The sequence below is a fragment of the Rhopalosiphum maidis genome, chromosome 2 (genome assembly GCF_003676215.2).
Source record: "Rhopalosiphum maidis isolate BTI-1 chromosome 2, ASM367621v3, whole genome shotgun sequence".
NCBI classification, from domain to species: Eukaryota; Metazoa; Arthropoda; class Insecta; order Hemiptera; family Aphididae; genus Rhopalosiphum; species Rhopalosiphum maidis.
The window spans coordinates 11,563,337-11,584,752 of NC_040878.1; the positions used below are offsets into that span (position 1 = coordinate 11,563,337).

Genomic DNA, 21,416 nt, shown 5'->3' on the forward strand with positions numbered 1-21,416 from the left:
TAAGTTTATGATTGTGATAATCGTGAATATTGATTTCTAATTTATGTCAGACTTATTATTTATTACAAACTCATTTTTTATTTATTAAGTGACAGGTGACTAAACATTTTTATAAGATCATAATCATCAACTTATGACTTATTTCGAAAATATTATTATAACAAATTGAATTTAGGTACATACATTAATAATATTTTAATTCCATTTTTTACATTAATAAGGAAATGAATAATTTAAATTATTATTATCAATATTTTTTACTATTACACCTAAGTTTAATAAAAATGTTTTCTTAAACTAATAAGGATTAACTCGCAACTATGTTGAAACTGAAAATCAATCGTTTGACCAACAAAATATAACGTGGTGAATTCTTTGATATCCAAAGAAATTAAATGGCAACGTTGCACGAAAATTCCTTCTCAGTTGTATTGGTTTTTTTTAATTAATGGTAAGTTCTTTGTTAATTTTAAGTATTCTCAATCGTTCAGCTAAAAATGTACAACTATCTTAATCATTCGATAGCCTATATTCCAGCAGTCTGATTTTCTACGTACAATCCAAATAATATTTATTATTATTTAAAAAAAAAACAGGTTTTAAAGATAACAGTTGATGTGTACAGTTACCACATATAGTATTGCAAAAAAAATACATTTTAATATTAAATATTAAACTTGTTAAATGAATATAATAATATACGAAAATCAGAAACTAAATTATATTCTTGTACTCACTAATTCTAAATAACACAAAATAGAGTTCATCAATGATAGTAAAAATATCTTTGAATTAAATATAAAATAATATATTGCATAATAACTATTAGTTTAAATTCGTAAATATTTATGATAACCATCGCACAAATTCAATTTTTAATCAATATTTTTTTCGAGCGGGGTAGTTAATATTGCCAAATTTCATTAAAACGAAAAATATTCAGTCAAAACCAGTTGTTTCATTCATTTTGTTCTCATTTGGCGTTATTGCATCAGCGATGACGGTATTTTTACTCCGATAAACCACACTAAAATAAGCTAATAATAAAGTATCAGCAAGCATGAGGCCAGAATATAGTAGAAATTCATAGGCCTAAATTAAAAACAACAAAATCGATTTCAAGTAAATTATATTATTAAAATAAAATAATTAATAAATACTTGATTTTTAATGCCCATCGTTGAAATTATAATAACCAAGACATTTCCAAATGCCATGGTTGATAAATTAGTAGCGGCTATGAATGACTTCATGCTTGTTGGCGCCTTTATTAAAAAGAGAATATTTTTTAAGTCATATCAAGATCATAAATCAATTATAATTTTATAAGTTATTTATGAATTTTGTAATAATATGCATATAACGTTTAAACTCTATTATTTAATATTTGATGTGGCATCCGAGTTTTTGGTGTAATATTGTGATAATAACATTTTACACATATTTTTTTATATTTTCAAAAAATTAAATAAGGAATATGTTTCTATTAAGGCATGAAAATTAGTAATTTAATACTTTGAAAATATATTTGTACATAATATATAAATTTAAAATGGGTTATATAGACATTATTTAAGTAGAAGAATCATATTAAATTTAATATATTCATAACGAAATGATGTTTACTTGAATAATAAAAAATGTCATAAACCTATTACATAAAAAAAAAAATATAGATACCTCGGTAAATGCAAATTTTACTACCGTGACTATGAATATGGTATCAGCTATACTCATAAACAAATATTGTGGAAGTTGCCACATTAGGTGAATGTAGTTTCCTTCGTCTTTGGAAAATAGCCGTACATCCTATACACATTTATTTCTTATTGGTTACTTAGTAATTAAAAAATCTTATTATATTTTCTCGTGTTTCACAAGATATTAATAACAACCCACAGGTCAATCACTTTATAATCTTACCATTTTATCGCCATTTCGTTGTAATGTCAGTGTATAAAACGTGGCTGGTATTATGTCCATAGTTGGTGTAGCAAATATTTTTCCATTGTAGGAAATATTATATCTGTTTTAGATTTCATTATACGTGTTAAGATTAAGTTAATTGTAAATAATACCTAATGTAATAATATAAAATTATTGAATACTCACTTCCCAACCTTAATGGAATTAAAATCTTTCCATCTAAATAAGGAGAGAGAGTATGATGTTAAAGAGTTGTGATCAGCCTTGATTAATGTAATATTATCGATAAAATCAAAAGTGTAATCGAATAAAATTCTAAAAAAAAAAATGAATTATTTTTGTTTTTAAATATAAAAGCTATTTTTTAACTCACTACAGACAATATTTAGATATTAACCTAAAATTAGGGTATCCAAACTTTTCTTTGACTAAACTGTCATAAATGCCAACACGATTTAATGCAATTGTATTCGGATTCAATCGAGCTAAGTGATAAGATATCACCTAAAATTGTTTTTTTAAGAAATAGCAGAATATTATGTATTGTCAATAATATTATATTTTTTTTGTAATCGAAATATTTATTTTTCCTTCAATTATTGTCACTGTGGTATTGAACTCGTAGTTTTCCTGAACAAAATTGCACTTTGATTCAAAACGTAATGTAATCTCGACAATGTCTTCAGAAGTTACGTCTTGAGACACGACCGTATGGCTAACATTGAACATTTCGAGCGGGCCGATGTAGTCCTGCACATGTAATGACTTTGACTGTAAGTACACGTTGCAATCAAAGCCATTGTAAATGTTGATGTGTCCTTGTCCGGGTGCTATTTCAATGGTATTTCCCTTAAAAATAAAATACCAATCAAAAGTGAATAAAAAATAAAAGTTAGGCGTCTGAGCTAAGGCCTTACAACTATTTTAAATTGCAGTAGAGCAGCGATTACAAATGCTATGACCGCCAGAACGCCGCAAAAAGTGAGCTTTTGTAACGGTTTCCGGATACCTATTGTCGCAAGCATTGGATAAAAAACGTCGTCTAAAAGGACTAGTATAGTTACACCAAATAACGGTGCAAGCATCTGGATTTGATCGGGCTTTGATTGTCCAGTCTAAGAAGTCAACACGACCGTTCATCAGCGTGGCTTGCAATGTCCACCTTGAACCCTATTTCAAAACAAAAGTCTCGTCAAAGCGTGACATTATTGATTCATGTTAACATACTTATCTTATTCTTATACCTTACAATGTAAAGGCTTACATTTTTATATGGATAAACATTCAATTGATTTTCTTCATTTATCTAGTGAGAGAGCACGGGGTTGCCTTGTCCAAAGTAAAGCGGCACATAGACCCATAGCCCGATTACTTTTAACATGTTCCATGGTTATACGCATACAATTATGTTCGGGGAGGTATTACATTTTTGGGTAGATCGGCCACCATAACTTTTAGAGATATCTACCAATAGTCTTCATAGTAATTTATACTATATAACTAATAGGTACTATACCGGTAATTCATAAAGTGACCAAAACACCGGATACGCCATGAATACGCAGATCACGTCCAAGATAGACTTCGCGTCTGATATCTCAGATTCGGTGTACTTTTCCTTTGCATACTCCAACCAATGAGCCTTGAACGGAACGCTCGAAGTTATCTTTGCTCGCAGTGCATACTTAATATCAAAAAGTAACAAGAAAATGACATTGATACTTTCAAAAACATATTTGGTCATTTATAAAATATACTACACGATTAAACGACACTTACGAAAATACAACCAATTGTCCTGGTTAATCCGTCCCGTTCCGGTTTTTTCATCACGTACATGGTTTTTCCAGTTATGAATATCACTGCGGAATATAAAACAATAATTCAGTTATATATACTAAAAATAAATCTATTTTATATGCAATAAATTATGTAATGGATAATGGCTTGTGATTGAGTTATGATTATGAGTTAGAAGAGAAGGAGATAGTAATATATTAAGTAGATATTTTCCATCGATTTTTGAATCAAATAAAAAAAAAATACTTAAACTGTGGTTATACAAATCTTCTGATGATAACCTCATGATAAATTTAATATCAAAAATATCAAGAATGCTTACCTATGGAAAAAAAACATTATAACGGTCGTTACACCGAAAGCCAATGGAAAACATGTATCTCTGCCAAAGCAGTGTACGCTTTGTCTCAATTCGGGCATCAAAAATGCTGTGATCAATGCTCCGGCATATGTGGAAAACGAAAACTTGGTAGTGTAGGATAGCAGTTGTTTTTCTTGTTGAGGTAATTGAAATTGATCGCCACCAAATGCATAAATGCACGGTTTTATTCCACCCGTACCAACTGATATTAAAAATAATCCGAAGAGTGCAATGATTCTAAAAATGAAATTTAGCATAAACTTTTTGAGATAACGATTCAAGATCTCTCGGAGACGTATAATGACGTTTTAAGAGATTATTTGATGTATGCACTAGCCTGTTAATAATGTATCGTCCACTAGAAATCCATCATATTTAGATTTTTTAATATTTTAAATGTAAAATGTAAAACAATTTTAAAATTAGATACCTAACATTAATATTTATTGTTTATAATGTAACACAGTACATATAAAATTATTAAAAATTGCATTATTATAGTATGTAAACTCACAAAAAACATGTTAGCCTAAATTTGTTCTTTCCTAAATCGCTATTTGTCAAGTATTGTTACACATTTAAATCAGTTTAAATCTATATTTTTGTTGTGAAAATAGAATATCGGTATATTTAATTTTGAAAAACTGTATTTATTATTGACAATATTTTTAAATTACGCCAGTACTAATATACTATAGTATGTACATGACTGACACTACAAAGACAATAGGTCAATAGCGTTATGGCAAAAAGAATACCAATACGGTATTAATATAACGAAATACAATTAAACATTTAAGAACGGCTCCGGAGAGGATCTTAGGAGTCATAGTCGCATGAGTTCCTACTCCAACCAGGTTTTATAAAAATTAAAATTACGAAAAAAAAATGTATTACACCATTGACTACTATAGACACATTAAAGTGTGTATTTAGGGTTATGTACCAATTATCTATTCTATTCTAGACCGTAATAATATAAAAATATACTACGTACAGCATATGATAGTATTAGAAATATTATTACTTAGCCTTCCCTTTTCTCTGTCAATGTTGATGACATTTGAGCTTGGGAGTGCTATATTCCTATGTGGTATTATTTAAACCGACAGAATATTACATTTGCTCCCCCCAGCCAAACAAAAGAAAGTTTAAATGATAAAAAAATTAATTGTTCATGATTGCCGATATTTTAATTTAGTATTCCTATTTCTGAAATACTCAATTTGTATATTAAAATGCATATTGAAATGTGCGAAGGACATTGTGATAGATAAAAATGATAAATATAATATTTTATAAATAGTTTTATATTTAACATAGATTTTTAATAGTTTTATATAAATAAAATCATTTTTTTTCACGCAAGAACATTATAGATATATGTGCACATTACACTCGAACACATTTATTCGAATGTCGACCTTACTTATACTAGACATTAATTTAGCGTTGAAAAATCTAATTACTTAATTCTAGGAAATACTAGGAAATTTATTTAGATATTATTATTTCATTATGTATTTACAACCTAACGGGTGATTGTAAATTTCACTGATTATATACCTTTTTTTAAATTTAAATTCTACCGGTATAATTTTTTTTCTGTAAAAATGTTGATAGAATTAACAATTGACCTGATAAATAAACGTCAATTCTGATAAAATTATTTTTTGAATAGTATCATTTTTATGACTTTTATTTTTAATTTCTATGTTGAAACTTAATTTAATTATAATAACGAATAATGACACACATTTTCCTTTCAAAATTAAGAATAACATCAATTATTATACAACGTGCTTAATGTTATAGACTTATAAACCATTTTTATTGCCTAAATGTTTGATTTTTTTGTTTATCATCGTGTAGATGTTTATGATAGTATTACGTTTGTAAAATTTACATTTTGATCCGGTAAAGCGTATAAACTATAAAGTGTAATACTACATTTTCAAAATTAAATAAGTTTATAAATATATAAATACTCATAAATATTTATATGCTCTTTTCAGCAAAAAGACACGTCGATTTTGCGCATTCTTATACGACTATCTACTGTTAAGAATAGTTCCAGTAATTCCACTATAGTAGAGTATCACGTGAGGATATTTAGAACTTCAGAAGAACCTATTTTCTTCATGCAATGTCGTGTTTAATCACTGAATGGAGTACATGATTATTATTGTCCATATAAATTTGATTTGGTTGTTTTCTTATAATATCAATAGAATTTATATTTATTTAGTACTGGTGATATTTACATGTATTTTAGTTGATGAGAAAAAAGTTGACCACTAGAATTCGGTGAAATTTACATGCACTTGACATGGTTTTATTAAAAATATATATATACAAGGTGATTCTTTTAAATTATATTTATATTTATTAACTCACTGGTTTTTCCATTTGATCGGGTATTAAATCTATGTTGTGCTGAAAAAAAACCACAATACTTAATAAATTAATTACACTGCCGAACCGAAAACTTTATATTTTTGCTCTCACTGCGTATTAAATATTAACGTTCCTAAACTATGTAGTTTTTGCAATCACTTATTCACTTTGACGAATTCGTAGTTTTGTAATCACAAAGCAGTGGAAAATTGAAGATATCTTATGACGCCTTATCAAGTCAAAGTATATATGTCACACAAAGTGTCATCGAGTCAATTATATTGGCCACAATAGAAATCATATATTTTGTTTTTAATTTAAAATTATAATAGGTAATTAATCCAATACTCGAAATAATCTTTTATCTTTTTATCACTCAGTTTACGTTTGACGAGTCTAGGTCAAAATATCCAATAAATAAAAAATCAAATTAAATTTAAAAAATAATAATCATACTTGATCATAACTTTTTAATGTTAATAATATATTATTAACAAATAAAATAATTATTTATAGCTTATAATGTATAATTGGCACTTGGAAATCATTAACAGATTAAATATGTTTTAAAATTTAATTTAAAATTAATTTTTAATATTAATTATAATTTATAAAATAATATTAACACTAACGCCTATGCAAGTCGTACATTTTAATCGGTTATGTTTTTTAGTTAAATATAATTTAAAAACCCCATGCAATTCGTTGAAACTTGATGAATTCAAAGACGTTTTATTTAAAATAAAATTATTATTATTATTTATTTATTTTTCAACGTATAATTAATAATACTAATAAATAATAATTAAAAATAAAATATTAAAATATTCGCATTATAAAAGTATGATAAACGGCATACCACAATAATTAAATTTAAGCATCTAAGGATTAATATTATTATCTTTTTGAAACAGGCTATTTTCATTTTTTTTACTCTAAAATTGTCCCATCTGTTGGTTTTTTCATTTTATTCGATGGGTATTTTTATGTTGGATTTTATCGTTAAGTATAAAGCAAAATATAGGTACCGCTGTGATTACGTGTGATCTACCGGCTACACCAGTGTTTCTTAAACTTTTTGAAATCACGGAACACCAAACAACAATATTTTTTTTATACGGAACCTCTATCAAAATTTTTTTCAAAAAAGGAGGATACTACTAAACATGATAATAAACGGCAACAATAATAATATATATAATATACTAAATACAGCAAAATGTAATAAAATTATTTATTTAGGAGGTATCATAACATTCAAAAATAATATAATATTTGACTTTTATTAAAATTGTAATAACTATTATTATTATAATATTGATCTTTCTTATATTATTGTATTAGTACAAAATAATATTGACTATATACTATTATTTAACATACATTTCATACTATAACTATAACTCCAGAGTTCCGCGGAGCATATTGGGCTACACGATAGTGGTGTTCGACCAAAACTTGTTTAAAAAAATATATATTTACGGGTATAGCATGATATGATATTATTATTATTTTTTATTACCGGTATAATTAAGATAAATAAGCTTTGACATAACATAATCAATACATATATTTTTGGTAATATTAAAAAAAACTATAACATAGGTATTGATAAGACGTAAGGTTATTACTTATTATAAAACCGTTATGAACTAATCTAATATACTTTCGACAAATCATCGTCGCTCATCTGTCAGCGCGACACGTGACGCCGTCGAACACAGATAATATCACATAATATTATACTAATATACTATAATATAACGATCACGGATTAAGGCAAGGACAGTAGTGGTAACGTTCAGTCGTTCCGACCATGTTCGTGTTTTAAATAAAATAAAAATCATTCATTCTATATTTCCTAATAAATTATGCTTTGTTTTTAAATAAAAATTTCTTACAATATTAAAAATAACTGATAAGTATATTATCATATATATATATATATAATATCAATAAATTGTACATATAAAGTTTCTTAATAAATATAATATACGAAATACTTTATATAATTTATACTCTCTAAATCTAATAAATACAATATGACGTTCATCAAAAACGATAAAATATATGTTGACATACTTTAGTATAAATAAAATATTTTTATTGTTTTGTACTCCTGAATCCTGATATTCAATACTCATATTTGTTTATATTACCTTTAGCGAAAATGGTATGGCTGTATACTGTATAGAATTATTAGAAATTGATAATATGCTCAAAATTTATTGGTTACGAGAGTATTGAAAATAGTAAATTTTGCTCGTTTCACTTTATTATCCATTGAGTTAATTATTTTGATATTTTTTATTTTGATTAAGCGCATTGATGTGAGCTATTAATAAAAATATATTAGCAAGTATGAAACAAAACAATTAGTACTCCAATGCAACTAGATTACAATCAATAAAAGCACCATATAATAATTAATACCTATTTAATATTTGACTTCTTTTATAATATGAACATTAACAATTTTGTAACAATTTAATCGACAAAAATATTACAAAAGTATATGTTCAATGTAAATGACTATTCATGTATTTCTCTAAAAATGTCTAGCGAAATTATAATAAGTAAACATCATAATCAAAAAAATTGTTATAGATAAACAATAAACATATAGTTTGTATAATTTGTATTATTCTACCGTAAGTATTTAATTTTTAAGAGAATATTATGGTAGAATATTGAAATTCACGAAATTCACGACGGAAGAAAACAAATAAAAATTATACAAATAATACTTCAATATCTGCTTTGTTTATGCAGTAGTGCAGTACTACTCTAAAAATATTATTGTGACATTAAAAGTTCCTTTATTTTGACTGCAGTTAAATCAATATAACATTTATTATACTTAAAAGTGCCATATAAAATAAATTGTATTTGAAGTGAATTAATATGAACTTTAATGTAAGCGATTTAATCGACAAATAATTACCTATGAGTATTTTTAAATGAAAAATAGCAGCTAAAATTATTTATTAATTAAATTATATCACATTCATATGTTTATAAATAATATATTTAAGTAGGTACCCTAAGTACTGTAGTACCTTTGTTAAATTATATAGTGTTATTTGTGTCGATTTTTGTATAATTCTGCGTTGTTGACTTTCATTGAAATAAATGATAATTAGAATTACCTAATAAGTAATAACTTCAAAGCATGTAGAGTAACGGTAGACATTTACATATTTAGTATGTACAAACTAACGTTTAAATATTTAATTGTAAACCATTTGTATTTTAAACTAACAATGTTTACAGTCAACTACTTTTTGTGTTCAATGCATATAAATTTGGTTTATAATTTCATTAGTCATGACTCATGACTGTACAAAGGTTGAGAGGTTGACTCATTAATAAATAATTTGAAATTATATTGTCATAACTCGATCAGCACACTTTACAGGAGTCGGAAAATTTGCCCGATGTCTCTAACATACATATGTATATGTATATATTAGAGAAACAATCATTTTTGCAAAAAGGTTCTGTCGTTTGTAATATAAGTCACAGTGTTACATATATTTGTATTGAAACGGTCAAACGGAATCATGTTCATAATATTGACAATATTGTACGTTGAGGATACGCTTCATCGTTGGATATGTTCAACAATATTAAAATACATGTAAACTTATTATTTGAACTGCAATACGAAATTGAATGCGAAAATATTTATAAATATATAGATGGAGCAATAGGGCGTATTAGTAAATACGTTTTCATCAAAAGCGAGTACGGTGAAATAAAACTGGGACATTTTACCATCGTGAATTGCAGTCTTGCCGAGAATTGAGATCACCAAAATTATGATTAATAATTAATATGATGGAACTTTATGTTTTAAACTATCGTAATAACCCGAACAAACGAATATTTAAAAATAAAATGAAAAGCGAAAGTGGAACGAATGCAAAGATCGCTGGTTACAGTCGATCTAAAACACCAAACTATGTAATAGTAATTAGTAATTATTAATTGTTTATTTAGTTTTATACATACTAACATTTAGCAGTTATTTTCTACACTAATATCAATACAACTCCGCCAAAATATTATCTATTAATAATGAAAACGTATAACGTATTAAAAATTAATAGGGTTTTTTTTTTAATTACAATTTGTGAGTACAGTTTTCATGTGCTCGTAGAAATGCAAAAATGTATATATTATGATATTATATATGCATGTAAAGTTTTGATAAATAAAATATTAAAGAAAATTAAAAACTGAACAAAACAATTTTGTTAGTTCATACAGCTCACATAAAATTGTATATCAATGATAATAAAAAATGTATCACGAGTCATGACCATCAATATACAATAAAATATCGTATAGTTCCTTCAATATAGCAAATTTGGATATACTACTATTTTTTTGCATATAAAGTCCTTTACACAAATTTATTTGAGTAACAAAGAGTAATAATTCGAATTGTTATCAATATAAGATAAGACTAATATCTTATACAATAATTTTCATTAAAAAATAAGAATTGTATTACTTTTTATTTTATGTTCACGATAATTGTCATTATTTCAATTATTATTTTGCTGTTTTTTCTTAAGTAAACTTAACTGGAGAAATCCAATAACATGACGGTCAACATTAGGTCAGAGTATACGTATAATACAAATACATGTACCAAAATACCTTAAATCAGCACATAAAATAGCGGTATAATAAATTAACTAAATAAATACACTATTATTAAAACGATACAATTAATAGGTACTTAATTTTTAATATAAATAGTTGATACCACACGATCAATCAACGGAAAATATACTTTAGGACTTTATCGTAATCGGAGCCTATATCGAATAACCAATACAAACGTTGTATATCATGTATAAATAAATATTTTTCTGGAAGTATTTCAACAATCAATTAAAAATATTAAAACTTCAACAGTCAAATAGGCATACTGCCATATAATGAAATATAATTTTAAACTTGATAATTTAAAAACGATAATAATAATAATAATAATAATAATATATAAGAATAATTCATTATAATAAAAGTGAATTTTATAGCGGTGACTATGAATGCTATAGTTATGCTCATACACAAATTATTGTATAGCTGTTTCCTCTTAATATGAATATAGTTTCTTTTTCATTGGTAAATAATTATACATGCAACAATATAAATTTATTATTTATAAGTTATATACTTAAAATATGCTTTTATATTTTGATTGTAGGTACACTACAAGATGTTTTTTATATCTCGCAGACTAATTACTCTATAATTTCACCAATTTGTCGTCAATAATTCTCCATTTAAAAATACATGATATCTATAACAGTCAACAGAGTTCATGACACATCCTAAAATTAAATTATCATTGTAAATTGATATTTAAATTTGATGAAAATATTGGATATCCATTTCTTCACTTTAATGACTTTACAATTCACCCTTCGTAGCGAACAGAAATGGTACAAATAGTTAACGAGTTTTTCTCTGTGCTGGTTAGTGGTCAGTGTAATATTATCGTTAAAATCAAGTGTGTGATCAATCAAAACTCTATAAGAAATTGTTATTGTGTTTTAATATAAAACTATTGTGAAACGGACAATGTTTATAGAGACGTACTTCAATTTTTGGTTTTTAACCATTTTTTTTTTTAATTAGACTGTTGTGAATGATAACACGATTTAATATTATTGTATTCAAATTTAACCGGACTAATTGTAAGAAATATCTTATAATTTTTTTATTATTAACTATATAATCAAATAAATTATAAAATTGTTATTGTATTGTAATAGATATTGAACTATTGAAGAGTATGATTTTTTGGTTAAATATCAAATTTCACGAAGTTTATGACGTAAGAAAGCAAAGTAATATGATATTATATTAAAACTTGTTACAGCATATATATCGCGAATAAATAAAAAAATATCAAATAAACTTGGGCAATGTCTTTATGATCGATAATATAAAATGTTTAAATATGCGCCATACGATCATACATTGTACAAGCAGAGGTACGGCCCTAGGCACGAATTTGGCGTAGGATTTATGATAAATGAACCACTTATTATCAAAGATGACTAGATTCGAAGTAATAAATTAATTAGTGTGTTTCATACGATTGATTATTATTTTAAACTAATAACCACAATCAAATAATTATCCTCAACTGTCGCATGACAACGGGGAAAAAAGAGGATAAAGTTAATAACGAATTTTATGGGGAACTCGAGCGAGTATATGATACCATAATATTTATTATCAATAATGATACACTGCCTAGAAACAATGTTGTTCAAAAGTATAATTCCTATTGAAAGATGCATGAAATAGTGAATGTATGCTTAAGGGGATTGGAAGTTAGGTATTAAATGTCCTGAAATGAAACCTGTCACGGTGCTCCATATCATTCAAATGCACATCGAAATTTTCATTTGTCTCTTTGTAATTGTATTAATTTATTTTTGTGACAACATTATGAAGAACGCAATATGCTAAATGTATATAATATATATCGCCACAAAATTCCCATTCTACTAAAATTTCTGTACATATTATCTATATTTTATATAAATAGAACCACTATATATTACGTACATGTTAATAATGATGAGAGATTAAACCAATAATAATAATAATAATAATAATAATAATGAAAATAATAGTAATACTAAAATTATTAATGGAATGTTGAAATTAAGATAACAATGAAAGATAATATTTAATATAAACAAAATCTAAGAAAAAAAAATACCTAAACACATTAAAACAAATCACAAAATACGAGCCGATGCGATTCTGTATATATGTAATAACTTTGACTATGAAAAAAACGTCACAGTCGAATCCGTTATAAATGTTTACGCGCCCTTGTCCGGGTGCCATCTCAGAAGTAGGAATAAAATCAAACGGGAACGAGTTGAAAACAATAAATCAATATCCAAGCGAATATCTTGCAATAATTATTATTGTAAATTATGCGCGAAAACAAACAATGCTATGACCACCAGAACACCACGCGCTAAACGTACACTTTTGTAACGGTTTTCTGATGCTTAACGCTGTCCAAATTGAATCCAGAGTAACGTCAAAAAGATGTAGAAATGTTAGTTCATTTTAACTGTGTATTAGCGTTTGCATTTGATCTGGTTTGTTTAACAAGTACAAAAAGTTCACGCGGCTGTTATCATCGTGACTTTTAACCCTTGAGCAGAGCGGTTGTCAAAGTTTAACAGTGATCCGCGTCAACCAAAACTGTACACTCGTCACTTACAGTAATTCAGTAATATACTTAGATTTGAGATTACGCCCAAGACGTTTATATATACATAAAAAACACGTAAACATCATTGTAAAACCAATTCATTTCTTGCTTCACCTTGAAGTAATAAAATTGTTCGTAAAACTAAAATTAGTTGATTAATATTTTAGTTTTTTTAGTTTATTAATAAATTTATTTAAACAAAAAACCAAATTTTTAAATTATGTAAAATTAACAATTTTAAAAGATGTGTAAGATTAAATAAATACAATTTAATTAAGGTTACAAATTACAATAAACCATTACTATATAAAAACAATGCATAAAATAAGGTAATATAAAAATGATTAAGAAGCCTATGCAGGTAGTTTATTCGCTCAAAAAAATTTCTTAGATGAAAATTGTCACATTATGTAGTGATCCGATTTCAATATTTGATATGATATTATTATCATTATCATTTTTTTTTTTTGAAATAGCAAGATTACAGGTTGCATTAGACTTGGATTTTTGAAATTCTATTTCTATTTTATATATACTCTACAATAATAGTTTAAATGTGATCAATTTTCAAATCATATTTTACTATTTTTGTTTTTAGCAACATGATTAATAACCAATGTTAGGTTAGATTAGTATACAATCTTCTTCCTAACAAAAAAAATCTATTCAAGTCATAATACAAGGTGTTGGAGTTTTTTTTTCTGAAATGCATATTTTTATCATAGATACATTTCACAATATTATATACCTATCAAACTCATAGACATAATAAGACGTTTAAAACATGTATAGTATAAGTAAGTATAAGCTCTTTAGTGTTGAAACTAAGGTCCCGAAAGGCATCGACGAATCGATTGCATTTTACCTCTTACTGGCAGGCCTCTTATAATAAGCATTTTGATTATTTATTTTTGCCTCAGAAAGTCAGAAAAACCAAATACTGTTTAGAATAAATATTCTGGTAAGTTCCATAATTAATACACCATGACAAACACAGTGAAAAGTACACCATAAATCAGGAGACTTCAATAAATGTCTATATTAGAAAACGGTAGCAGATATTTAAGTTATACGATCAAATAGCACTTTCATTGATATAATATTGTTTGATTATTTAATTAACTAAAACATTTCACAACAGTGTGTTATATACATATTTATATGAATTTAATAAAATATTGAGTTAAATAAACATTTCTGAACTTCAAAGAAAGAAGAAATCTATAAATACTGATATAATTACATAGTTGTTTATGTACAATATAATAAGATAAATTTAACTGAAGGTATAATTGAATTATATAAACAATACCTCTTTCCACTAAAATAAATATATCCTTTATTTAGATTAAATTGTGTAACTATAGCAACAGAAAACAGTAATAGGTCGTTCAATATTATATTAACACACGGTGGATACATAGGATATAATATAGGATAAATATATATCTATATATCAGATATCCACCTTGTATTAACAAAAATATTGCATATACATTATCTTAGTTCTACTGTAATATTATATCCTTTATTAAAGTTAGGTTGTGTAACTATAGTAACATATGCATGTGTTTCGCAACTATACAATCAATTACAAGAGGATTTCGTTTTGGTTTTTCAAAATATAAAATCATCAACCACTTGATTGTTAATCAATAACTATTATTTTATTATCTAAGTATGTATCTATTAGAGAATACATTATATAAATCGTAGATTTTATTGTTTATGTTAAAAAATTTAATTGTTTGCAAATAATTATTAAAATGTCATTGAAATATTGGGTACTCGTTTCCATCTTTCTTCACAAAAAAATTAGATACAATATGAGGTTAACGAGTTTTAATCTGCACTGGTCATAAAAATATTTAAATTTGAGAAACATTATAATTTGCATTTGCATGTATTATTGATGCTTGATGGGAGATATCTTATGTGTAAATTTCCAAATTTTCTCAAACTTAATTCTCACGAATTCCTGTATAGTGATTATGTATAAATGTCATCGGGCTAGTTCACATGTTTTCTTTGTAATTGATAATTTTTTCAGAAAAACAAATTTATAGTGTAAGGTACCTATATTTATTTTATTTATTTATGAGAGATATTATGAGAAATTTATTTCGTATTATTTTTGATTGATATTCGAGGAAATGGTGAATTATTGAAAACATTATCAGAAATAATTGGAAGCATTACCAAATACAATTGTTTCACAGGTATATCTGAGGCAATTAATAACTTCGAAATAATTAGTTAATTTTCTCGATTTCGACACAAACGCTGAAAGTCGCTAATGTGATTATTTATATCCGTTAATTAATTTCTACTTTAATATTATGTACATGTAACAGAAATTCATTATTTTTCTTATTGTTTTATTTCTTGCGTCATTAGTGTGATTTTATTACTGTACCTATGTCCTATATATATTAACAGTACATGGTAGATTAACTAGATTAAAGTTTGTTAAGATATTTTATTTAAAAATGTTAAAATAAGTTATAAAATTAAAAATTAAAATGATTGAGCTTGTTTATGTTTGAATTATAAATACATATATACATTGAACTATATTATTATCTCAGAGAAACAAAACTCCAACCATATAATAGATATTTAATTGTTGTATAATTTTGTATAATCTAAATTAAAACCAAGACTAAATCCAAGATGAAGAGGAATAACCAAGAAGGACAGTTATTTTATATTTTTATGGATATTTTTTATCGGTTTAGTAGTTTTGGCCCGTGAAAATAAACAAAATATGTAATTAACACATATTTTTAAGATGGTCAAATTAGTGGTTCTAAAGTATATTTTTTTATAATTTATGTAAAAACTGGGCAGATCTTACCACTAGTACTACCAATACCTAATTCTTTCACTCAAGTTTCCAGACACGATATTTAGATTAAAAAAAACTATATTAACCAGCATTGTAATGTGCTCTATAAATTAAATAAAAAAAACTTCTTAACGATTGCATATAAGTAGTTTTAAAGCTACCTTGCGACAAAAATCTTTTTTAAACTTATTTTTAAGATTTTCAGCCCCTATTTTATAGTTTTTCAATTTTTAAGCAAGAAAAAACTATTTTCAGGATTAAAAGTAGACCACAGATTCTTCCTCGTGACAAATTTTTTATATGACACTATGAAAATACGATTGTGTCTATTATAAATGTGAGCGCATGACGATGACGTTCAATGTAAAATATAATATTTGCTCACTGTCAGCTGTTTAAATCCTAAATTCAAAATTTTTATTAAAAAAATTGGCCGTTACAACCAAATTTAATAATAATTATTTTGTGTTTTATCTTCTGTGTTACCAATGAAAACGAAAATTAATAAAACAATTTTTTTAAAAATTTACTAGATTTTGCATGATTAACTTATAACATTTAATATAAAGTATTAAATGCAGTTAAAAGCTTAAAACATTAGGTAAAAAAAATTATGATCTTAAATTTTAATGATTGTAACTACTGAATTAAAAAGTTCGGATGCCTGGGATAGAAATTCGCGTATTTAATCAATTTGTACGACGTCAAAAAAATATTATATAATTTTTAGCAATAACATACTAGCTCTGTATTTTCCGTTTATAATCAAACCCAAATGGTTTATACTTTTTTCAATTCAATAAGTGTTAATGAATAATGAATATAATAGATATCGTGACAGAAATGTTCATCACATTATGAAACAATATTTTAGAGTTGAGTATTATTGTATCATAGTCTATAACATTATCATGTACGTGATTAGTTTTCATAATTAGTTACATATATAGGTATACAATTTAAATCGATTATATTAGATTATTGAGTGTAATATTTAATACTGAACGTTTTATGGGGAATTTAATATCATGCCTTATTAGGCCGATACTCGAAATAGGTAATCTTTTTTTAACACCCAGTAAATGTATAATAATTAATACTGAACGATTAATCAAACATAAAAAAAAATAGTCGATTTTCCAGATAGTATGTTGGACGTTAGTGTATAAATGTACTATAAACAATTTACCGAATTAAAATACATTTTTTTTTTTAATATTCTAACATTGTGGACGTAATGCAATTTTCATATTATATTAAAATATTTGAATGCAGATACTTTACTTTAAAGATGATATATAACACTAAAGTAAATGATTTTTAGTATAATGCTACCTTTGAATAATGTATACAAATAAAAAGTAATCACTAAAATAATAAATGCCATTATAAATCATTTATATTTCTATACTGACACTACCGTTTTTGCAGAATATAATTTTTGTTATTATTATTTTACGTTACCTATTTTATTCAATCCGAAACGAGCTTGTAGGTAACAATGTATGTTTTAGGTTACTGCAACATCAGATAAGATAAATAGCACAGCAATGTGATATAATAATATTATAAATGTAAAGTTATCGTGTCTTGTATTGAACTATGGGTATAATTCGTGTCTATTTTTGTATAATTCTATAGTGCTGTTGGCTTTCATTGAGATAATTGATTGCTCGGCGAGTTAGATTATAGTTACGCAGGTAGTTGAGTAGGTGTTATTAATGAATTAAGTCTAACATAATAGCGAACTAAGTCAATAGGTAATAAACACGGTAAGTCGGTGTATACATACATAAGAGGGGCATCTGGACCATATGGTCTATGGGATAAATTTCAAGTTCAATTAAATTAATTTGACTGATTTGAGTACGGTTAAGCATTACCAATACTCTATAGTTCGTAATTTTATGAGAGTCTATGAAAATCGGGATTTATTTTTGAGATCGAATGATATTAATGTTGTCTAATAATTGAGATTATTATTTATAGTTTATATAAAACTTAGATGCTGCATTTTATTTTTTTTAGTGATTTCTTTCCATTTTTATACAGATTTTATTCACTGTTTGCTTATTTATAATTAGGTATACTATGTATTACAATTTTATTTTAATACAAATTAGCTAATTTTTATTTTTAAGATAAATTATAAATTATTAAATATATGTTGTTTATATTATTAAATTATTATTATTTGTGTTTTTGTGCTCAATGATCACCCAGAGATGTCACTGGGATGCTTAATGTCAATATTCGAACCTGATACCCCTAATTTAATGAACGCTTCGCCTATCCTACTGGGACATGCTACTGAGATACATTGGTGATGGTATTGTAGAATATTTAGAGTGTTTAGACTTGTGTAATGTAATCAGTATCGGACTGCCTAAAAAAGATCTACCGTGTATTTTAGTTCAAATACATTTTAAAAAAGTATTTAGACACAGTAGGTATAGGTAGGTTCTGTTTTTTATAATCTGTTTTTAAATACTTTTTTCTACTTTATTTTTTATATTTTTATATTTTTTTAAAGTTAGACAGACTATCTATAAAGCTTTTGAAACCATACATTTTATAATAATAATAAATAGAAGAAATAGGTAGGTAGGTAAGTAAATATATAATTAAATATTGTTTGAAAACGTTAGTTACAACCTGATTTACTTTAGTTACCTAGTTATGTACTTATATAATTCCCTTTCGGTTTTATGTGATGTATATGCAACTTCTCGGAGAGATATAATGATTAATAATTAAACCATGTAACTTCTATACAAAGTCACACAAATATTATCTCAGAGATTTATACCGCGAGTTCTTTGGGACTTCAAAAATTATTTATAATCATTTGTAGTCTATTTAACGGTACATAGAAGTTCAAATGTACACTGATATTTTATATCACTTGGTGACTTCGCATGGATGTGAACCTCGCGTTATTGCACACAGTATGATTTCTATGAGATGTTACAATGGAAGTAACATGTACATCCTTTATTTGAAATCCCTTGGATATGAATTTTGATAACAATTTTTTAATAATTATTGTTACGTTCATAAGACATTGCATGAATATTAAATTTTAGAAGTTAAATTATATTAATTTAGAATATCTTAGATATGTATTATAGATGTTTGTTGCAAGGTTGCATTTAAGACTATAAATTGATCATCTCTGCGAAGTGATGTTACTCGCTTGGCACAGTGGATAGGTATACTATGTATTACAATTTTATTTTAATAAAAATTAACTAATTTTTATTTTTAAGGTAAATTAAACACTTATACTTTTGAGATGAAAATGAATTAACTGCAGTCTATATTTTTGTTCTGAATGGTATATAATATCTACATAAATGGCGATATCGCCCATAGTCAATATCTTTTTTGATATGCGAGATATAGAAATTTCGAATTATTTAGAATTATAGTGTTTATGAAAAGATCCTGGAGTTTGGGCCATTAGTTTTTCTAGCTTCTTCTGGTGGTTTATCTATCAAAAAGTTGATGGAAATTATGCATCAGTTCCAACATAGTTTTTAAGTACACAATCGGAAAGTTCGAATTATACATAAGAGTATTTTTAATTAAATGTAAAAAAGCATTCTCAGCTAAATTGGCTGGTAAAAATTCTAAAATAAAATTATAATCCAACTTGGAACTTGATCTATACTCATTTAATAGTCAACTATGTTTTTGAATTTGTATAAATCTACATATTATATCAGAATTTTGCATTTTGAAAACATTTTCTTTAACAGCTATGCATGTACTTTTTTCAAAATCAAAATGAAAAGTTGATTGAGCCAAATAATCAATGAATAAAAGTTGTATGTATTTATACCAGTTAATGGAATGTGAAAACGTAACATTAGCAAAGATATATGAGGAAATCAACTTAATATTTTGAGATAAGTAGTACAAGTAAACATTACTGGATTTGAAATTGTATCCATGTGATAAAATAATACCCCAGTATTACTTTTAATATTTTTACTCCTATCAATTACTCGAACTTATGATTCTTCTAATTATTTTAGAATTTTCGGCCTAATTTTAAGATGGAAATCGTACATATACTTTTCCTCTACTATCTTATTTTTAAATTTATTTTGTATACAAATGCGATATAATTTTCTGCGGCGTTTTTAATAAATCATTTTCGCATTTCTTTTTAATACGGGAATTGATAATTTGCCTACCAATGACATTATCAGAAATTACCTCATTATTATAATCATTAAGCATACTATTAACTATTGTAACATCATTATTAACAAGGAGACTTTTACAACAGACTTAAACAACTTTTATAAATACACCGGTATCGGATATTACCTCATTTTTTCACTTGTTAATGTATGCTTATCTTGTATTTTTAAGTTCATTTTAATACTTAATTCACCACACATTTTACACTACGCCTATAACACGTAATACGTTCACTGTAAACACGGTACAAATTACAAATAAAGCATAGATACCGATATCGAACGCCAATATTGCTTATTAAGAAGAAAATATTATCTTTATTAAATACTATAAATTATTGCTTTACACCCAGTTGTTGATGATCAGATAAAATTAAAATAATAATCAAAATATGATATAAAAATCAATGCTTTATCAATTAGTAGGTACACTATATATTGTTTAGAACAAAAATATAATTTGTTGTCAGACTTCAGTCTGTAATTGTAAAGGAAAATTATCATTTGAATTAATAATCAGTCATTGAATGCATGAATATGCCAATTTATTACATATAAGATATGTTTGTATATATTATATAATATTGTATATAAATTATACTTATG

At 25.8% G+C, this 21,416-nt stretch overlaps 1 protein-coding gene across 1 annotated transcript; it reads right to left on the minus strand.

Moving 5' to 3' along the window:
* Positions 1-835: 835 nt before the first annotated feature.
* Positions 836-20,942, minus strand: LOC113550906 (peptide transporter family 1-like). The gene is given in 13 exon segments (XM_026952862.1): positions 836-1,092; positions 1,161-1,265; positions 1,681-1,809; positions 1,924-2,026; positions 2,113-2,241; positions 2,324-2,424; positions 2,506-2,775; positions 2,844-3,029; positions 3,031-3,096; positions 3,443-3,610; positions 3,706-3,801; positions 4,063-4,324; positions 20,938-20,942. Coding segments are annotated over 13 exon segments (1,773 nt in total). The 3' UTR covers positions 836-939.
* Positions 20,943-21,416: the final 474 nt, after the last annotated feature.